The sequence below is a fragment of the Lepisosteus platostomus genome, chromosome 12, assembly GCF_059453375.1.
Source record: "Lepisosteus platostomus isolate fLepPlt1 chromosome 12, fLepPlt1.hap1, whole genome shotgun sequence".
Lineage (NCBI taxonomy): Eukaryota > Metazoa > Chordata > Actinopteri > Semionotiformes > Lepisosteidae > Lepisosteus > Lepisosteus platostomus.
This window is the reverse complement of record NC_142622.1, coordinates 18258329-18280559: the sequence shown is the minus strand read 5'-3', so window position 1 is coordinate 18280559 and position 22231 is coordinate 18258329. Positions and strand designations below refer to the sequence as shown.

The 22231-nt window shown below is 35.4% G+C and overlaps 1 protein-coding gene across 4 annotated transcripts in view; it reads left to right on the top strand.

The window, feature by feature from the left end:
• Positions 1-22231, top strand: part of atp9b (ATPase phospholipid transporting 9B) — a 149767-nt gene that overhangs the window by 31757 nt on the left and 95779 nt on the right. For all 4 annotated transcript variants that reach the window (XM_088601272.1, XM_088601270.1, XM_088601269.1 and 1 more), the window contains 3 exons: positions 1641-1749; positions 4408-4466; positions 5614-5665. In XM_088601272.1, coding sequence (XP_088457398.1) covers positions 1641-1749; positions 4408-4466; positions 5614-5665 — 220 coding nt within the window. The remainder of the gene's footprint in view (positions 1-1640; positions 1750-4407; positions 4467-5613; positions 5666-22231) is intronic.

Sequence of the window (22231 nt, the reverse complement as noted above, 5' to 3'; positions counted from 1 at the left end):
TTTTTGTATCTGTATTGATTTGTTTATGTAGGAATTTCATACTGTTGCAAAAAAGTTTCAGATCCATATACAAAAAAAGGGTAACACCATAGAAAATAAGGTTGTCAGTGTACATAAAACATTCATAAACCTTTTCAGGTCCATGTAAAAATTCTTTAAATATAATTACCGTTATTAAAACAGTAGGATTTATAAATCTCATGTACCCTGCTGGGAAGAGTTTTCAGATGTGTAATTTTCCAAGGCCTTGGCTTACAAGTATTAATTATGTTGAAGTTTTCAATTACATTTCATCTTTTTGATTTAAAAATTGTTGGGCCCTTGTTTAATTAGATGTGTAAATGTAACAACCCATATTTTGTACTGCCGCCATATGCACTTCTGCCACAACAGAGGAAGAAGACTAATGGTGAAATATTTTCTTAAAAAAACAAACACTTTTCTTGATGACCAAATACTGCCAACTTTGACAGTTTAAATATTTTTATGGCTCATTTCCTAAGCCTTTAGTTGTGTTTGGAATGAAATAATCGATATTTATTTTTTGAGTTTAGTTTCTGTTATGCAGTAAGGCTTTTGAGATTCTATTAAGTACATCTAAAATTTTGTTCTCATGGCTTGCAAATATTTATCTTACTGGCATGCGTGTTTAATGTCATTTTATGCTGTAAAGTTCTGAAAGCACCTCTCTTCGAACTTTGCTCAGAGATCAAAGTGACGCAGAAAGAAACAAGAAAAGAGGTGTTTTTTCTGCTCCTGCGTCAGTAAAAACAACATTACTTGAGCATGTCCCTTGACACCAGCCAAGAAACACATGATTGGAAGCCTTTTAAGAAAGGTTTTGGACAAAGTAGTTATATTGTTTTCCTTCCTTTTTTAATGGGTGTATGTGTAATTTGTGTGCTAGTTTCTGGAGTATACGATTCTCTATTAAGAAAACTATGCATTTGCAGACTACCCATTTTCAACCTTTAAAATGAAGCAAAAGCAATAAAATAGTCATTCCCTGAGCACAGCAGTAGCATTACATCTTGCTTTAATTTACAGTTTTTGAAAAGGCATGTTTTGTTCTTCAGAACTATTTATAATGACACATCTCTCACAAAGATGCAACAGGAATGTATTTTTATGGCCACAGAAAGCGCCTGTGCTGTTGATACCACTGGATTATCTCTGCAAGCTCTGTTGCATTTGAATGTGGTTTCTTCCAAACGTTCAACATCCCTAAAAAGACTTTAACCACAGCTGGGCCGTTGGTAAGCCAGATGCGAGAGAGTTCTGTAATATACGTTTTTTTAAAGCACCTGCGATACCTGCTAACAAGAGTTGTTGTAGATGAAGTGAAGAGACTAATATGGGTTTTAGGACTTATTAAGAATTGCCTCTAGCAATTACTTTCTTGCTAAAACAGGTTAATTATGGTCAACCTTTGCTACCTAATTGTGTATGCATTTTTTAAAAGATATCTAGAAAACATTTGGCCTCCTCAGGCATGGTCTTATATGATGTCATCCAGAATTTAAAACAACGTGCTGACTTTAACAGGTTCTTGTATAGCAAATCTGAAACACAAAAAATGACAATGTTTATAACTTTTTAATGCTCTTTGCTGTGCATCCTTGTGGTGCTCTGTCCTGCAGGGCTTTGTCCTGGCAGTCACTATGGTGCGTGAGGCTGTGGATGAGGTACGCCGCTGTCGGAGGGACAAGGAGATGAACTCCCAGTTGTACAGCAAGCTCACAGTACGAGGTTGGAAAACGTAATGCTTACACTTTTATCTGGTGCTATCTGATCGGGTCTAAAAATAGAAAACAAAAAAATAATGACAGTCAAAGTCGTGTTTTGTCTAAATGAGTTTGTGCACATTTAAAAATACACCAGGGCAGCTCTTACATCAATGAGATTGAGTTTTTCTTTATTTTCCGGTGAGTGGCCTGGATATCTCAGCAATATATATATTAAACTGTCTATCAGCATGTCTATCTGGCTATCTTAAGTGGCAGTACCCTGTTACAAAATGGTTTAATGTTTCAGAGACATGCAATTCAATACAACTAGTAGAAATTACTCTCAGTCATATTGCCTGTACTTGTCACAACTTTGTTAACATAGTTTTACAAGGCTGGAGAGAAAAAAGAATTTTCCTGATAATCATTAAAGTGATAAAACTATGAAGTTTTTTTTGCTTTTCATCTGTAATAACAATAAAACTGATGAGCCTAAATAATTTTAAATCACTTTGCTATATTTGTATGTGAATAAAAAAAAAATAGGTTTTGGAAAATTATAAATTACATTTTTTTCTTTTCCTAAATCTGCAAGCACCTTAAATGTCAGAACTATATTGACCTCAAATGTATTTGATCTGTATAGCACAAAAGTGCCTTATGCACAAGAGTTTTTAAAAACTAGATTTTGTTTCACTGTGATTAAATGTGTTAAGCTTACAAACCAAAATTCTAGGGCAAAGTCAAAGAGCAGGACAGAAGACAGACTTGTGAGAAAAGTTAAATAATTGTAAAAAAATGAATTGAAAGGTAAAAAAATAACAGCTGATATTTGTTGGGATCTTTCTGCATAATCATTTTCTTCTAAAATGAAGACCACTAAATATTTCTTAGATAATGTTCTATATGATTAAACAGGAACACCATAAAATGCATTTCTTACCTCAGTATTGCCAATAAGACGGAAAAAGAGGCAACGGATTTTGTGATGTGCACAATGTTTAAATGGTGTTGCAAGGTGTTTCATATCAAAGTCCATCTTCATCTGTATAGAAAGAAAAGTGTGGTAAAGATTGTTTTTCTATTTTTTTCTATCTGTATATGTGTCACTGAGTTATTCTGTTTGATTGCATACATTTATAAACGTTGATTAGCATTTTTCAATTTGTCATAGAATAAAGCATAAAACAGAAAATCTCAGCACCACCTTGTTTAGTAACAGGACTCTTTCTCCCATATCCTCTTGTTTGCCTTGTGATCATAAAGCAGATAACTGGTAGAGTGTCACTTTCGCAGCAAAGGTATATACTCATAAGGATAATCTCAGATCTACAGCAGTTAAAAACACGACCTGGTATTCAGCCTCATGTTAAAGGATGTTAGTGGAATTTTCTGAAGCATAAGTCCCTGTGTCACAACCTCACAAAAAAATAGTTTAAACTAAAATAGTTTAAAAAGGTCTCTTAGAGATTTAAATGAACACACATGCACTCAGTACACTTGTTGGAATAAGAAATAAAAAAATTGTGTTCAACAGTTGTGCTACAGTGTAGTGCATAATCCATCAGTGTTACATTAAAACAAGTCAGGAGCCTTTTTATTATCTTTCCCCTTTTAACGTAAATACTGTCAGTCGATGTGGTAAGAAGACCATGTTTGCAATGTGACAGTGCCCAAAACATGTTACTTGTTTTACTTTGATGAGGATAAACATTTCCTTTGGTCCACCTGTAAGCCAGAGTTAATAGTAGAAGTAGTAGTATGTTGCTACTTCTGTTCATCAGCACATTCTGTTGGGCAGTGAATTTACACATACTGTACTGTTAGACTAGTTGTCTTAAATTTGACAGCATCTGCATTTCGTTTTAAAAAGGGGGAACATGACGTAAACTGAAGGCGTGCTGCACGTTGGCCTCACAGTGTATATGCAATGTGAAAATTAACCCTCATGTGAGAGTGTTTTTCCCCTGCAGGCTGGTCTTTCTTTTCTTTGTGCAACTGAACAACATTGACTCACAGAGCAATGACCACAGTATAAACTTAATGTTCTCCATCATAAAAATAATCTGAACTGTTTGTTATTTGTTAAAATAAACTTTAACTGGCCAGCTTTATGGAGACATCCGAAAACCTGGAAAGAAATGCAGCCTACAACGTGTGTTAATAGGATTGAACTTCACATTTTTCCAGCCTATATTCCTGAGATTACTGAGGAAAGCATTCTCTGGGTCTCCAGTGTGATATCTCTGACCCCAAAAGCAAGATGTAATCTTCACTGGGAACTGATTTGTAGCAGACATAAGTGGGTATTAAATGGATATAATTGACAGTGACCTGGTGTGTCTCTGATTTGTTCTGGGTCCCAGATCAGGGATCATAATGGAGGAGTATTACATTTGCATGGGAGAATGCAATCAATCTCTGAGAGAAAGATGAGGTGAAAGAAAAAGCATAGGACTGTTGTGTGGGCTTTAGGGTCATTTTCACAAACTAAAGACCATAATCAAACATTTTGTTTTCACTTTTTTGAACGATGAAACTCAAAAACCTCTATATTTATGCTTTTGATGAATTTGCTTTGCATGGAATTTTAAAATACAGTTTCAATATTTAAAACTGTGAGATTCTTTTATCATTTGTCATTTAAAATGTCACTGATGTCAGTATTGATGTCTTCTAGGTAAAGTTCAAGTGAAGAGCTCTGACATACAAGTCGGAGACCTCATAATTGTTGAAAAGGTAATTAAGTTTTTTCTCTCTCTTGTTTGGGCTTAATTATTGTAAAGGTGGTGCTTGTTATTCGCCATCAAGCCAGTTATGTTGACTGGGTCAGTTAAAAACATACCTGCCATTCTAGAGGGGATCAGTCAGCAATTGCAAACAGTCACTGCAGTCGCCACAAGAAGGTGGTGACCAGTTGGAATCATCTGTCAATTCTGACAGAAATCGTCAGAGTTAAGAGCTGTAAGCAAGTTTTCAGTCTTTTGTCATAGATTTTGAGTAAATTGAATAACATGAGTCTTCATTATCTTCTGGAATAGCTTAAATAATTTAAGCTTCATAGATCCCAATAAGAAAAATAAAGGAAGGTAATAATTGTAGGAAACAGGTTGTTGCTGAACTGTGTGAACTCCATGAAACTGACCAAGAAAAGTAAAAGTGCGGGTGCTCAAATATATTTTTTTAGGTATTATAAAATTCTTATTCTTATTAATAATAAAAGAATAATGAGTTCTTGTTTTGAAAATCTTAGGCCCAGCACAACACTGGTGCTGATTTTCTACTCACATATAATTTGTGTCATATGGTGTGCCAATCTGAAGCAGACTTTAAAGTATTGTGGTGAATTAATTGCTTTGTCCTTGAAGTGCCCAGTTAAAACTGAAAGTAATCATCTATATAAAGTAATAGTCTAGATAATGTTTTTCATAATGTAGAAAATACAGAACATACAGCATGATGAAAGTGATAATCTCACTCTTAGACTGGATGTAAAGACCTAAACCATATATTAATAAACATTTATATTTTGATCGAATGATTTTGTCTTTCGTTTGAAGCAAGTTCTTTTTTTCTTCCTTCTGGTTTCTGTCACTTGTTGATGTTGTACTAAAGCAAGTTTGTTGGCATGATACAAGTAACCTGAGACTCCAGTGTAATGGATTTATACCAGACTTAGTTGGCAGCTTGAATATGATCATGTTTAAAGCCGATGATCCACTTGCATAGTGGTAGTTATCTAGTTTCTGATAGCTCCTCTAAAGTAGTCTGTTACCAGAAGTCACAGATTTGGCCTTTTGTGTGCGTCAGCTGAACATTCAGATGTTGTGGTGGCAGCTGTTTTGTAAATTTGTGTTACAATTTTTCAAAACTCATTTTATTTCAGAACCAGAGGATTCCAGCTGACATGATTTTCCTGAGGACATCAGAGAGAAATGGTAAGGGCCAGTACACTTGTCATCTATGAAGAAACCTCATTACAGACCAGTGGTGGGCAATGTCAGTTACACTCCCATACACTCTCAGTAACAGAATTAACAAGAAATTGCTAAAACATGCACGACAGTTTAAGCATTTCTCATAAATGTTTTTTTTATTTCTAACCTCTTGTTATACTACTGAAATTCATTGGATTTCTCAGCCATTACTGCTCAGTGTTTTCTCTCCAACCCCTGGACCCGGATACTTTAAATACCTCTGCTGTATTTTGTTTTCCTGTTAAAGAAAATCACAAACAGGTTTGGAGTCCAAAACACATTAACTTGTAAATAGTCCACCATGTTAATGACAATTAATTAGTGTAATTGTATGGAGCTGGGATGTTTTTCTCTGAATATATAGAGCTGTGTCTGAGCCAGTGGGAGTCATGCTCCAGACACACAGTGCCAAAGTTTGTTCCTGAAGTTTTCCTTTTCACTTAGAAATCAGGAAGTTTCAATCTCCCAATTTTATGTTCAATCTAAAATTTGTAAAGCGTACACACTGAGAAGTGTCTCTACTTTTTTTTTACAGTATAGTCCACAAGACCAGCTTCAGGAGGAGTTATCCTTATGATTTAAAACTAAATCCAAATGTCCCTTTACTCTCATCCCTACCTGATGTACAACATATGTGGATGCAACCTTTTTCGCTTGTATAAATGTGATGATCCCAATTATGAAGCCATACGAAAAAAAATACTTTGTTACAAGCTGGTTCCAGAGAATACCACTGTTAGCAGTGATGTAACTCTCAGGTCACAATAAATAAGAAGCCTATGCACAGGAATCCTGTGTGTTTTGGCAGCAGCTGTTTCTAACAGAAGAAACACTTTTTTATCAGTGTGAGAAAAGTGCAAGCTTAAAGATAACCATGAAAACACCATTCTATCACTTGCTTTCTTTCTTTTTCCCCTTGGTTGGAGAAAGACCCCAAGATCAATATTTCTAAAACCTATTGGATATATTAGATTTTTCATAAGTACTTTAGTTCTCTTAACTGCCTTGTACCACAACAAAATTGCTTATAACATTAGATTTACCAGCAGTCCCTTCTTTCACAAAACCTTAAAACCGGATTCAACTTTCCTCTTTCCGACAGCCACTATCTACACAAGGAAAATCTTACTCTCAAACCTACCTGTCTGGAAACTAAGAAACTTTGAAAACGTAATACTTAAGAGAATAACAAATGGCTTGAGTGAAGTTTTGCACGTACAGTCGGATAAAGTTTATCTTTAGGGTTTGTATGACTGCCAACAATTTTTCATTTTTTCCCCAAACCAGTTTTCTATCCTAGTTTCAGAGTTTGATTTAACTCGGGCTAGAAATGTTTTGACACCCATCTCAAGCCACAGAATTGTATTGCTTCGGTATATTGCGGATGTTGCTGTGAACTAAAAACCGCACAATAGATATTGAATTAACAGAGTACTTCAGGAAATATCACAATGTCTAATTTGAACTTTACAAAGGAGAATTGGGGAGAAGGGCACTACTGGATTGAAAATTATCCATCTGTTTGATTTGACAAAGGTAATGAATTATTAACTTTAGGGTACATAATAAGGAGGTTATGAAATGCCACAGATAATGTGATCTGCTTGATGCAGTAATAACGTCCTTCTTGTAACTGTAGTCAAAGTTTCGTTCCTATATGGTAAAGCAGACAAACTACATTACACTTTGTCATGCAATTATAAAGAGGTTGAATTTTTTCAATGACTGGGCTCCTCATCAAGCAAATCTTGTGCCGGTGAGAGTGTGCTGAGACATAAGGGATTATGCAATGAGAATCTCAGAAAAATAGTGACTAGCTAATATGAATCATAATTAAGCACAGTTGTATTATCATTACCTGGAAGGTGCCGTTATCTGAGGTTTCATAAAAAGATTCACAGTCGGTTGTCATTTTAATTCCAGATTTTGGAATTGACATGGAGTGCAGACATATAGTGCTTATATGGCACTATGACCATCATGATTTGTGTCAATGTTTGTTAATATCCTTTATATATATTTACTGTTTACTACTTACGTCTTTGGATGGTCATTATCTTCAGCTTGTCACTTCTGTGGCTCTTTTGGGTACCCCTTCCTCCCAGGCGGTCTGTGTGTGGGTGCCATATTGCCAAAGCCTGAGGAGATGAAGGTAATATGAGATTAATCACCTTATGCAGCATTTACAGCATAGAAATGGAGACTGACTTCTCGTCATGTCAGCTGAGAGAGTGCACTATTGGCATATTGTCAACTTGTAAGATACGCTACATGGAGCGAATCTGAGGCTATAAAACATGAAAAATTGATATATCACAGATCAGGTCTCCAGACCTGTGGATAATTCACAGTTTGATTACTTTATACTGCTTCCCTGCTTACATTTGCCTTTTTTCTTGGATCATGTGTAAGGCTTTGTTCTGAAAGGGTTAAATGTCCTAGTTTAACCTGATGCAGCAAAGTCCGCCTGACCCACAGCAAGTAGAGATTTGGGACCTTGGTCAGTTTTCTAATAAGGCTTACTACTGTCTGCACTTTGTAGCATCTGAGTGTGTTTGGAAATAATAAAAATAATATGTAAAGAATAAAAAAAGAACTCTCCTTCGGTTTTGAAGATGCATAGAACTGGAAAAACATTATATATCCAAGCAAACCAGTTGTAAGCAAAGGCAGTTGTTTTGCATGACCAGCATTGTTCAAATCGTACAAGCTGAAATGGTCTGGCCTTTGTTACGCCTTGTTAAAAAGAAATAAAGGGAGAAATCTGTAATGCATTCCCCAAGATTAAAAATTCATAAGACGTATTGAATCAGTGTGGAAATCCCGAAATATATGCAATTTGATCAAGCCTGGATTAAAAGCGTCATTGTGCTTGTCAATAAGGAATTGTGATGAGTTCAGTGGTATCATATTGACTGTGTATTAATACTTGGTGTCCTATTGGCCCATCAGCTGATTGTTTAGAATGTAAATGATGCTGCTGATGGCTCTAGTGACTGATGGCTTAAATTCCAATTAATCAATTGCTTCATCAGTTTCCTAATTCAGATCAAATATCTCTTGAGTGCACACTCTTCTTTCAGTGGTATTAGGAGAAATAAATGCTTTGGAAGTAATTTTCATCAATCTCTTATAAATGCCAATATGCCTTCTAGCAGGATTCTGGTTGATGTCTTTATGCCCGAAATGTTTGCATTGTATTATTTGTTTGTTTAAGAAGTTGTCCTGATGCAGAGGCTAAACCTGGCTGTGATGCAGATGTAGCCTTTCACACTACAACCATTTTATCTTGAGCTCACCATGAAAACTGCACACATCACTGTCATTTCGGCTCTTATATAAAGGCTTAAACAATTAAGATGCTGGTAAATGATCTGGTATTATGTCTCCAAAGTCAATGTATTCTGTCTTTTGTTGATGTGTATACTAATATTTCAGCGTTGTTATACCTAGCATGCTGGCTACTAATATTACACAGTACTTTATTAACAGTTTATGATAGGTTCACATGAACCTTCTGACAATGACCCTTCAATTAATTCACTTGGCATGGCTTGTCTTTTGTGACAAATATGTCAGCTGATCTTAAAGTCTATTGCCATCAAAGCGATCCGCTCCTGACACCCCTTGTCAATTATACAAAATAAAATCAAGTATTCATAAGTAGGCTGTAACAGGATATAGGCAGACAGATTTAATAATTCAGTTTTGCTGAGGCTTAACTGGCATTAGTTGTAGCTAATGGTCGCCTTAGTAAAAAATTCATTGGAAACAATGCTTGAGTGAGAAGATGGGCATAATTATGCGTACTTAATTTACATTAGGCAGCTGCAAATTAAATGCTGACTTTAAGGAATGCATCTGACCATGTAGTGAAGCTAAGATAGTGTAACCTTTACATTCATCATACTTTAAGTTTTTGAAATCGGTAATGTTGTATTACAGGACCCTTAATTACTAGTTGTAATGAAATTATTTTATTTTTAGGATTATTTTGCAGACTTATTTGTTTGTGTGCATGTACACTATGTATGAAGTTTTGACGCTGCTCCATGAACTGAGCTATAGAAAATAGCTTAAAAGCTTCAACTTTAAAAAAACAGAAGAGAATCCCCTAGAAATAAAAATGAATAGGTGAAATAAAAAAGTTTTTCAAAATAATTATATTTTAAAAATTCAATGTGGTGTTTTAGGGATATCACAGTGACCTTTCAGTTAGAGTTGCTTCTTCACAGGAGCTCCATGTGCAAGTGTTCGATTCCAGAGTGGAGTACTTTCTGTGTTGGGTTTGTCTGTTCTCCCTGTGGGTTTGTAGGCTTTATCCAGGTACTTTAGTTTCCTTCCACCTTTCCTCTTGTGGTAGTGGTTGTGATTAGGCTGATAAACTCTTGATTTGTCCAGATTCATAGTCTTTCTAAAATGATATTTAAGTACAGAAGACTTAATAATAAATTAATTGAAAATAAACCTAATTAAAAGCAATGTAAAAATGTAATTTTGAACAATATTTGAGTGATATAACATAATATTATATAATATTGATATTATATCAAATTGAATATTGAAAAATGAAAATGATCCTGACTCATTTTTTATCAAGCAACCTCTGAGGCATGGATTGTTAATGTCATGGCTTGGACACACATGACACCCTTTAGAACCAGTTTTATGAATTATAAATTGCCAGCAATTGCTATATTGTATGTTTCTCAAGCAGAAGCCATTTTCTGGAGCATCTGGAAATATCCTGCTTATTTAGGTAGTGGAAAATCTTAGACTGGCCAAGTCCGATTTAAATCCAATTTTGTAAGCATTTTGCATGATGACAAAAAAAAAATCAGAGCTTTCCAAGAATAGGCAAGGACTCAGTGGCTGCAGTAAAGCATCTCAAAACACAAACAGTCAGATGAGCTTCATGGGTAGCAGACTTCATGCAATAATTGCTCCATTAGGGTATGCTACCAGATACTGACTTTTACACTGTGACTGTAATACTGTGTTACACTGTATTTAGTAAGTTAATGTGGTAGTCACTTGAATTCACTGGGTTTAACACAAAGTATGTTTTAGTTCCAAGATGATCAAAAGCATGCATGGAATTATCCAAAAACAACATATTGTCCTTTTTCATTCATATTAATCTTTGATATCAAATACAAAATGCTTGAATATAAAACAAAAATAACAGTTTTGACTGGGTTGTACCTGATACTTTAATGGAATCTGGAATGATGTGAGCTGGTTAAGAGAAGTCATCTTTGGACCTCTATCACTGCCCTCCTTTTGGTTGTTGTTCTTCTAACATGGCATCCTAAAGCTGTTAAGCTACTGTTATATCAGTATCTGCTAATCTCAGTCTCTGTGTAGAATGGTAACCTTTTCTGCAGTGTTCTTCCATGTGAAATGTAATTATTGATGAATAGTTGACATGGTTTTTACATCCCTCTCTTGAAGCCATTGTAACACACGTAGTATGCACTACTCTGCTCCTCGTTTGAAAGAAACCAGCTGCTGATTGACTGTAGCTTGTTGCTCTCAAATTTTTTATGTACTCTCTCATACTGTTTATGTTAGATTCTAAGTGCTGTGCATAGAGACAGTGTTTCTTGGATGTTACTGAAATGAAATGGAGGTTAAATACATCCTCTGTTACATTTTAAGCTGGAACAGAAATATTAGTATGAAACCAGTGGCTTACGTAAAGTATAGTTTCTGTTTTGTATTTGAATCTTTGCTTAATTTTTAGCACCAGTTTTTAGGTTAATGTGTTGTATGTTAACATTGTATTTACTGTATGCAGAAATTATAGTTTTATTCCTTAGGTTTTCTGTTAATGTATTTTTGTGGGATGAAGCTTAACGAGCTTAAAGTAACTTGCTTATCCCTTAACATAACGGGTGTGTGGCAGAAATAGGACTTGAACTTGAAACCTCCAGGCAAAAGCTTAACTGTTGGACTTATAGTCTTCACATGCATACAGTTGTTTAAGGGAAGTATGTTCACATCAGCACAATTATTCCAGTGAGATATTTATAAGGTGATACTCTGTTTGCTGTACAATTTCAGAAGTGACTAAATCCTGAGTTTGTTTTCTGTGTGTAGTATTTATATCAATGTAGCTTGTATTATGGCCTTTAAGCATACATGATGCTTGAATTTAAACTCTGACCACACTATCTCAATTTACATATTTTTACAAACACACCTGTGTATTTGGCCATTATATTATCGCAGTTTTTGGAATAAATGCTTTCTTGAGAGTTGGACTACCACAGTGTATTTGAGTATTTCTTTACCAATTGGAGGAAAGCACACAAGCATTTTTCCCACAGCTCAAGAAGTCTGCAAAAAGCCTGTGAAGTGGGATGTTTGATTGTTTTTTTTAAATCACCCAAGATCTATTCTGAAAAGGAAACTGGCTTCAAAAACAAAGATATGTACCTTTTCTTACTTTGGTCATTAGTTTTGCATTCAGAATTGGTTTCTTTGAGATGGTGTGGGCTTTGGCTGTTGTTTTATCGAAACTGGAAATATGACACCTTGAAAATTAAAAATAAAAACAGGAATTTTAAAAATGATTAATAGGAAATATTTCCTTTTGTATTTATTCTTAATTCCTGCAGTGAGACCTCATTGACTTTGGTTTATGCAATCTGGAACCAATGTTGCTGTTTATTTTTATTTAGAATAGTGTATGTTTTTATGTTTTTTTAAATGTTTTTGTCTCTGCTTACAAAATATTTTTTTCTTTGGTGGTAAATTAATACTTTTGGCAACTTGTGATGTAATTTGCTGTTATATGTGAAAGATATTGTGATCTGAACTGTTGAACAGTTTTTTTCAGCACTCCCTAAATATAATGTATTTGTTGGTATGTGAATGTTGCTGGTTGTGCCTGTTCGCTCAGGACAGAGAGACACTTTATTTGTTAAGTTTTGATAAACAAGCTGAAGCCAGAACCTGTGGACATGACTTTCTTTGTATTCCATTCGCGCACAGGATTTCATTACTCTGCGTAAATTAATTACAAGTTGCTCTCGTTAAACATTATGTTGCCGCAGTGCCTTAAAATGCGCTGTTGGAATTTCAGATTCAGTAAACTACTCAGAATTTTCCATTTTAAAGAATAATAAAACATTGTGGTAAATGGTAAATGCTTTTTGAACTGAGGGAGGTGTGTGTGTGAGCAGACGGCTGCATTACGAGGACAGGCGTCTAACAAACGCCTCTCCTGATGTGAGCTCTGTATGAAGTGAATGATAGGAGAACCTAGTGAAGCGTTTACAAGAGCCCTCTGAATGCTTTCTGGTCTTGAACTACATTGATCCCTGGTATAATTCTCTATGAAATTGATGGATGAGGGCACCCATTGACAGAAAGGGTAAAGACCACTTTGAGGTGCCCCCAGTGAATAAGTATGATGGAAAATAGATTGTTAAAGAAGATTTATGTATTTCTCTCTCCGCTTTCTGTCACAGAGAAGACCTGTGTCTGTGTCCTACCTATTCCGCATGTGACACTCATTTTTTCTTAACCTCTGTTTTTTTACACCAGGACATTCAGATTCTAATTCATGCTCATAGATTTTAAGCAGGCTTCAATAATAAAGTATTACATTTATCTAGTAATAAAAAAATGGTTTTTAATAAATCTTCAATACAACAGTGTTAACATTCTCTGCATAGGATTCTAATAGTTAATTCATTCCAGTGATGTCTGGAGGAATGCACATATAAGAAAGCTTAAAAGTAGAGTAATATGTTTTGTAATTTACAAAGAAGAGATTCCACCTTTTTACACAAGAAAAGGCTTGTGACAGTTATTTAAGATGAGATTCATTTAATGTAAAAACTGTATTTTTACATTTATTCTTTTGCTAATACTAGAATATGTCATTATATTATCCAAAAAGGACTGCAGTGCATGTTACTGAAAATGCTAAAGGTGTTTTCTTTAAGGATTTGTCCTTGTTTTGGATGGTTTTTGAATGAAAAGCAAGTACTGGTATTTCCAGGAAAAAAGAATGATGCCAAGTTGGCGGTGTGGCATAACTGTGGGTTCAACAAAATCTACACACAATCTTAACGCAAACACATTTTGGGCTCTGTGGCCAGGATATCCAATAGCAAGTCTGTATAATGGTGGGGGTCAAATTTGCTTTAATGGGAACTCTTCTCTTATGGCAGTGACATGTGATTTCGAAACACTGCAGATGAAAGCGTCATTAATTTAGAATGCACTCGATGGAAACACAATTACTGGGCAATGAGTGGGTGCAGGCACGGGCTCGCTGCAAGGAGCACAGTGTGAAAATGCTGCCTTCAGGTCAGATATGGTTTCAGGTGCTTCTCTCTCAACCATGTCCTTTCAGGTTGTTAGCTCTGCAAGCTGCTAAATATACAGGCATTAATGAATAAAATATGGGGTTCTGCTAGACTTTACTTACACCAGGGTCCAGGTACTTTGATTGTGACACCAAATTCATCCAGACTTGGGCACCCAAACAAAATGTACTTGCTGGCAGCTTGTCAGCCTTCCTCTTGACATCCAATCCTCTTCTTAATTTTCTCCTCCTTCTCAAAGTCTCTCTGCCGTAGAGAAGTATTTTCTTCTTGTTTAGTGCTTTCTGCATTTTTTTTTCCATTTTATTTTACAATCTTCTCAATTATAATTTCTGTTATGTCAAAGGGGTGATCTGCTTATTTTTTGTTTGACATTTTCTTCTCTTTTGTGAGCAATCTTGATGATTTTTTCCGTTTCTTTCTCTTGTCGTACAAATCGGATTTTAAAACCAGTGCATAAGATCAGGAAAAGAGGCAGAGAAGTACAGTAGTGCTAACTTTATAGATCACATTCTCCCTATTATCTTCAGAGCGTTGTGCAACTTTGATTTGTTTCCTCACCTACCATCTTTGTAATCAACATTTAGATGTCTAATAAGGCACAGTTCTCAGTAGGTAATCAAAGTGACAATTAACAATATGAGCTTAAACTTCAACTTGGATTATGAACACAGTGAGAAGAATCATTTTGTACTCATCTTTTCTCAGCGGTTTAAAAAAAATAATATGCAGTTATTTGTTTTATGTAAATTAAAAGATATGCAGTCTCTAAAAATAGTACCTGAAGACTGAGATGCAGATGCCTAATGAATTGGTTGTATCATTTTTTATTTCAACAGCTGTGCGTGTGTTGCATTTTCTTTTATATTTGATTTTGATTTAGTTTACATGATATTGGAGTATCAAGCATCAACTTCAGAAGTAGTAAGCCAAATAAAACAATAACATTAAAATTTCTCACGCAGTTTACTGCATGTAGACCAGTGATATTGGTATATTGAGATAAACAGTTCTCTAAATTGAAGAATTTTTAATGGCTTAATCTGTCATTGTTGTTTAAAATAAGTTCCGCTATTAAATTACATTTAATACTTAATACTAAATACTTTTTAGAATATTTTTTAGTGTTCCTTGTGATTTGATTCTGATTATTTTATTAAATATTTAAAAAATGCCACCCTTTTTTTGAATATTAAAAATAATCTTGTGGTTTCTTTTAGACAGTTTTTATTATCTGAACATAAACTATGGGTTTTTGGTTTAGTTCAGATTTCCAACAGTAATATTGGGGGATGGCTTTAATCAAATTGGTTCTTAAAGCTTTAACGACAGGCTCTTAATTTAACAAGCAAGCTTAAATAAATGGTTCTTAATTACTGGCTAAGATTTATCCTGTGCAGACATTAGCATGAATAAGAATGAGAAGGCAACAGTCCTTGATTTGTCTGAATTACAGGGGAGATGTCTGGGTGCTCGGTTGAAGTCACTGTCTGTGGTCTTTACAGTGATGAATTTCAGAAATAATGTTAATAGTAATAATAAACAGTGGAATGAAGTGGATAATGATGTCATTTTGTAAACATTGTATGGAATCCTTTAAAACAGTTTCTTTTTGACTGGTAAGAAACTTAATTTTACTCAAATTGCATTGTAGGGAATTTGAAATTAATGTGCTGTGCTAAACTCTTACTGCACTCTTACTCTGACCCCACTTGATCGAATAAGAATAGATGCAAAAGATGCACACAAACTGTTGTATTTGGAACAAAGATTTATATATTTAAAAATATGAATATTCTCTCTGGTAGCTCCATAACCACAGTATATTTACAGTTTTCTTTCAAAGGTAGTCGAAGATACTGTATCTTTATTATTTCAGAAATCCACAACTCCTCAGCTAACTATGGATTGCTATAAAGCACTGATATTTAGATACAGTTTAGAGTTTCTATTTTGTTACTTGTACTTTTCTAAAACATTTATACTGTAGACTTTGAAGGATTTTTTTAATATGCATTTGGTTAAAAACTAAATCTTTTAATTTTTAAAATGGTGATCTTTCGGGTTTAGCAATGAATTTGATGACTGAATAATTTTTTGCTATTTGTCACTGTTAACTTGGGATCATCTCTATATTATTATTATTACTACTATTGTTCTTTCACTTTGCCCCTGGAGTCCAAAATCACAGTCTCCTCTCTTTTTGGGTGAGATAAAGATAACCAGGAAAAGAAACCTGCTGTTTAGGGATAAAAGGTTCTTCTCCCTGGACATTATTATTCTATTCTACAATCTTCTGTTGACTGTCTCTTTTCCTATCTGGTATAAACTCTTGACTTTGGGGGAAAAAGTGCACTACGTTCCTGATGAGGTTCTGTCAAGAATTCATCTCTTACAATTAGTTCTCTGTTTGCATCGCAGTTAGGCTTTCAAGCATGAAATTTCAAACATTGATCGGAATTTGTACTTTGTAAACACAATCGCAAATGCTTGCTTTTTAAGGTTCCATTCACTCACCTTAAATAAATTTTAATTGTGCTTTATCACACAAAAAGAAAGATTAAATACTTTGCTTACTAAGTAATTCTGAAACCTCTAAATGCTTGCTGTGCAGGAGGTGTTCCTGTTGATGAAAAAGTAAAATGCAAGAAAACTTTATTAAAGCAGTGTTACACTTCTCTATATAATGTGCAGTACCATGTGTACAGCACGGCTCTTAAATCATGTCCTTTCAGACCTTGCTGCTACTGGCTTGAGTTTTGGATTTCCTGGTTATAAAATAGTTTTAGAGAGTAGAGTTTTAAAACCAGGTGAAACTTTAAAAGAAGGAAACACACTACACTGTCTGTGGGAGAACTCTAGTGGAGTTCATTCTGTGTGTAGATGACCATCTCCTCTATAAATATATTCTAATGATACTCATCAGGAGGTTATCTCATAAAGCATTATGTCTGCTCATCATTGCCTTTTTTTCTAGAGAAGCTGTATAATGAGAGAATGTATGTGTGTTGGGTGCTAAAGTGGTCCTGCCTCTCTCTTTGTGCATGACATGATTATCCAACCTTTTACACTCTTGTTTGTCAGTGGTATTTACATAATCTAACTGCAGATTGTCAGGCTGAAAGTTTCAGTTTTACAAATGGAAAGAAGTGATCAAAACCAATTTCCAGTATTCAAAAGGAATCTTCTTAAAAAAGTTGATATCAAACATTCAGTCTCGGAATACATAATTAGCTCATGCTTTGGGAGTGTTTTCTTCAGTGCAACATTTTATGTGTTTAACATTCTGCTTTATGTTTAAGTAGCTTCTGTATACCTGGGTGGTTAAAATGGCTTATTATGAGGTCCTTTTTGTTTTAAATATTTCTGTTAACCTTTGTTGAAAGAAATGGCAACATGTTATACCAGATCATGAAGTCTTTGGTAATTAGGGCAAAGAAAAAGTCTAATTTGCATTGTTAAAACAGTAGCCAAGCAAGTTGAGTCTCAGTGATATTTCTCCATCATCTTTCTTTTACTGTACATCGCAGTGCAGTTTGTGCTTAAATACTGAACATTATGAGTTCATAATATGTTCGAATTTACATGTGATATGGTCTTCAACATTAATCTGTTTCCACTTTTATTAATCTGACACTTTTACACTAAATGCTACTGTGTTTTTCCTGCTTTACCACTTCACTTTTAGATGTAAAAAAATTGTGTCATGCTTAATGAGGTATTTTAATTTGGAAATGGGTTGTGGAAAAAGGACATTGTTTTTACCCAAGTAATACCTTTACGTATATGGAACATTGAGCATATGTGAATAATATTATGTTGTATGTTATGTTTTTTTTAAACATTTCTCAAACTAGCTATCAGTCATGCTCAAGTAAATGGTGTCCAAGATGGCGAGAATGTTAATAATAATAATAATAATAATTGCTTACACTTATATAGCGCTTTTTCTGGACACTCCACTCAAAGCGCTTTACAGGTAATGGGGACTCCCCTCCACCACCACCAATGTGCAGCATCCACCTGGATGATGCGACGGCAGCCATAGTGCGCCAGAACGCTCACCACACATCAGCTATCAGTGGGGAGGAGAGCAGAGTAATGTAGCCAATTCATAGAAGGGGATTATTAGGAGGCCATGATTGGTAAGGGCCAATTGGAAATTTGGCCAGGACACCGGGGTTACACCCCTACTCTTTCGAGAAGCGCCCTGGGATTTTTAATGACCACAGAGAGTCAGGACCTCGGTTTTACGTCTCATCCGAAGGACGGCGCCTGTTTACAGTATAGTGTCCCCATCACTATACTGGGGCATTAGGACCCACATGGACCACAGGGTGAGCGCCCCCTGCTGGCCCCACTAATACCTCTTCCAGCAGCAACCTTAGTTTTTTTTTTCCCAGGAGGTCTCCCATCCAGGTACTGACCAGGCTCACACCTGCTTAGCTTCAGTGGGTTGCCAGTTGTGAGTTGCAGGGTGATATGGCTATATCACCCTGCATGGCATATGTTCATGATCACTTGATACTTTAACATATTCATCAGTTTCCCCTAATCCTATTTTAAACATTCTGCAGTGCGTCTGCAGTGCTTTTTTATGGCTGAGATTTTTTTCCCAAATCATGTAAACACATAGTTAAGAAAAGCCATATATACATATAAAGAGCAAGGACAAGGCCAGAGAAAGTCTTTCTAAACAGTTACGTCATTACATGAAATAACTGCTTCAGGACCAGGACAAGAGCCAAAGAAAAAAAAGATGCTAAGCAGAAATCCTTTGCAATTAACAGACTTCTATGCTTTAATTAAGAGAGAGCTTAACAACTGTGATTACATTTTTAAACTGATTACATGTTTTAAGACTGGTACACCTGCCAGAAATATACTGAGTAAACATTGTACTCCAATCATAATAGAAAATTTTCTAACATCTGCTCATCTCCACTTATCATATTGTGTTTTGTGTTACAATTAAGAGTGTTTTTTATTTGATGAAAGAATGGATTGTATCGGTCTCCAGTGTAAATGACTTGTCAGTGGGCAACACTTACGCACTGAGGGTGTCGTATATTTTAATAAAGGATGACATGATCAGATAACGGGGTGAAACTGCAGGTACACGGCAGATTTCAGCTTCAGTGTTTTGCCACCCTTTACAAACAAAAACGTAGGCACTAATCTGCACTAAAAGCACTGCATGGCGTTCACAAAGTAAAATGTTTTTGTTAAAGTTCTTCATTCTATTTTTGTTTAAATAAACAAAACAGTATTTTTTTCAGCATTTGTTTGGACATGAGCAGTAAATGGAAAGAGAACATACTTCTCTGAAGTTCATTTTCTGCCAAGGCCAGCTGCAATGAAACTATATGAAGTTTAAAGTTGCTCTGAATGTAATATTTGCATTATACAGTTTGCACAAGATTTTAGTTTGAAATGGTCATGTTTATTGAGAGTAACAGTAACACTCATGGTCTACGGACCTACATTAAAGCCAGGTGAAGTCAGACACCCTCTGTGTTATGCCAGTTTTTGGGTGCAGTGGCCAATATCACACAGATATATGTTATTATTGAATAATAAGCAGTAAAGATAAACTTTACATTGAACGACTCCAGGATTATGATTTGTTTCTATATACTTTCTGTTTTTCATGTATACCTTTTGGACATGTGCCAGTTTGCTAGCAAATCCGGTTGTTTTTGTTACTTGAAATCTGTCAACACTCTCCGATTGAAATGTTGCAATATCTAACAATACTTTTATTCTAATTTTGTCATATCCATTGTTTTCTTATATTGGATAATCGTATAAGTTAAAGAGCGTGATGTCGCTAGCTCAAGACATGGTTATGTCTCTTCCTGGCTCGGATCAGGATTCTCTGAGCACTGGCATGCCCTTGGTTCAGCAGTACAGGGAGGCGAGCTGTGATTCGTTGGCCAGAGCTGTCTCGGGTCCCAACGAAACAGTGACCCCTGTGACCTCCTGGACTCCAGCAAGCTTGCTTTGACATCGGTGGACTCCTCTATCTGGTGCTAATCCTACTGCAGAGCCTAAATCTCATGAAGGTGTGGGCGGGTTCATGAACCTTATCTTCTCTTCCTCAGGCATCCTATAAAAGGACTGGAGACATCACTATGAATCGAAGAATAAAGGCAATTTGTAGAACTTGATGAATATCTTTATAGAAAAAAATGTATATTTTAAATATTAAAAAAATATGATATAAACATATTATATTTTCACTGACTTTATTATATGCCCTAATTTTCGGCTGTTATTCGTATACTACAAAAGCAAAGTTTTTCTTTATTTGCCACAACCCATGTCTTAAAACAACTAAAATATTTTGTTTATCAATTTACTTTTTGTGACAATTTAGCAGAAATTGGAGAGATTATAAAAAGTTTTTCAAGAAACACAAGGGTTTTGAAGAAAATTGTATAGTGACATGTTTTATTTGAGGAAAATGAGGAAAGAAAAATGAGGAAACATTTACAGGCTTAATGAATAGCCATTACAGGGCTTTGAAGTAGCTGTACACCATACTGTATGTAATTTAACATAGTGAATTTTTAGATAGAATCTCAGGGTTGGAAGACAATAAGAAAAATAATGGAGAGAATTCTGTGTAATACAGTGGTTGAAACTTCAGCACACCTTTTGCTTTTCCAGCCTGTGCACTGACCCTGGTATAGCCATGAGTCAAGTGGCCATCAGTGAATAATGGCAGAGTCAGTAACTCTTTCCATGAGGCCCTCTTGCACGTATCATTTAACTAAGCTGTATAAACTCAGATGAACTTGTTTGGTTCCTTGATGCTGAACCTTTAGTAAAAGGCTTGACCACCTTTGCACTAGAAGGTTTGTTCCATCTCCCTGTTTTCTTCAAGACTCTTAAAAATTCCTTGGCACGTCAAATCAGCAGTTGTACTGTATATTGTATGATATCCCTAATTCATACCTGTTACCTAGCTGAAATGGTGCTGTATGAGTGGTAGTGCTGAAGGACTGTGAAAATGGAAGAGACAGAATAGCTGTTCTAACACACATGCAAAGCCCAGGCGAGGAAGCTGTGAAAATGTTTTGACTGGAAATTAAATAACATTGTGTCACCAAGACACTAATAGCATTTTGGAATCCATACACAACATAAATGCAAGAAAGCTGGTAGAAGCCTTTTCGTAAAGCCTTTTTTATTATTTGTTTGTTGTTTTTCTTGTTTTCTCTCAAGCGACCCAGGGAAATTGCATTTGACCTTGTTGAGAATGAGGCCTGTCAAAGGAAGATGAGTGTCAGTAAAGCAGTAATCTGCAAGCCTTCCCTGGTGAGAGAGAGGCTGTGGACAATTCATGTTCCTTTGATTCTTTTTCTTTTTAAGTTTGGCTGTTTATTAGTATGCCGGTATTGAATATAACAAACTGCAGTTTGTAGAGACATTTGCAGCTTTGTTGAACCCAGTGTTATAGCTGACCTTACTGAGAGTCAATATTAAGGGTATTTCCTGAAAGGTCAGCACCATGCTGTATATGCTAGTAGCATGGTGAATATACAAAAAACATAAAGCTGTAAATATGCTGCCACCGCACTGTAATAAATCAAATCCATCTTTGGTTCTGAACTGAAGAATGGAGTGATTGACTCACAGATATTTGAAAATTAATAAATAAAATGAGGTCCATGCCCTTTTTTATACAGTGCATACTCACAGGCATAACAATGGTATTGAGATGCACATATGCTCGATTGCCGCTTTAAGAAATTGTCCACTTGAAGTTGAGAAACAAAAAATATGATTTTGGAGGATTATTTTCCTTTTGGAGTAGCAAAGGTCCTATTATTGCAAATAAGATGTCACGAGAAATGCATTCTTTGACGTTGACATAGAAAATACAAAGACGTCCAGGAAGAAAAGAAAGAATGTCAAAAACAGAAGGGATCATGAACAGCAACGGAGACAACTGCTGAAACCAGCAATTCCTCATCCAGTCTGAGTTGTCTTGCACCAGTCTGACTTTTGGGCCTGGAAACATGTTGTATTATAGTACTCCAGAGTACTGTAACAAATCGGCTCCACACTCGTTCAGAAGTTCATATGTAATCAGTAGGGTTTATAATGATTTATAAAGATTCCTAGGAGTTTTTGACACTTGCTTTATTAATGAATAGGTATTATTGTAATAAAATGA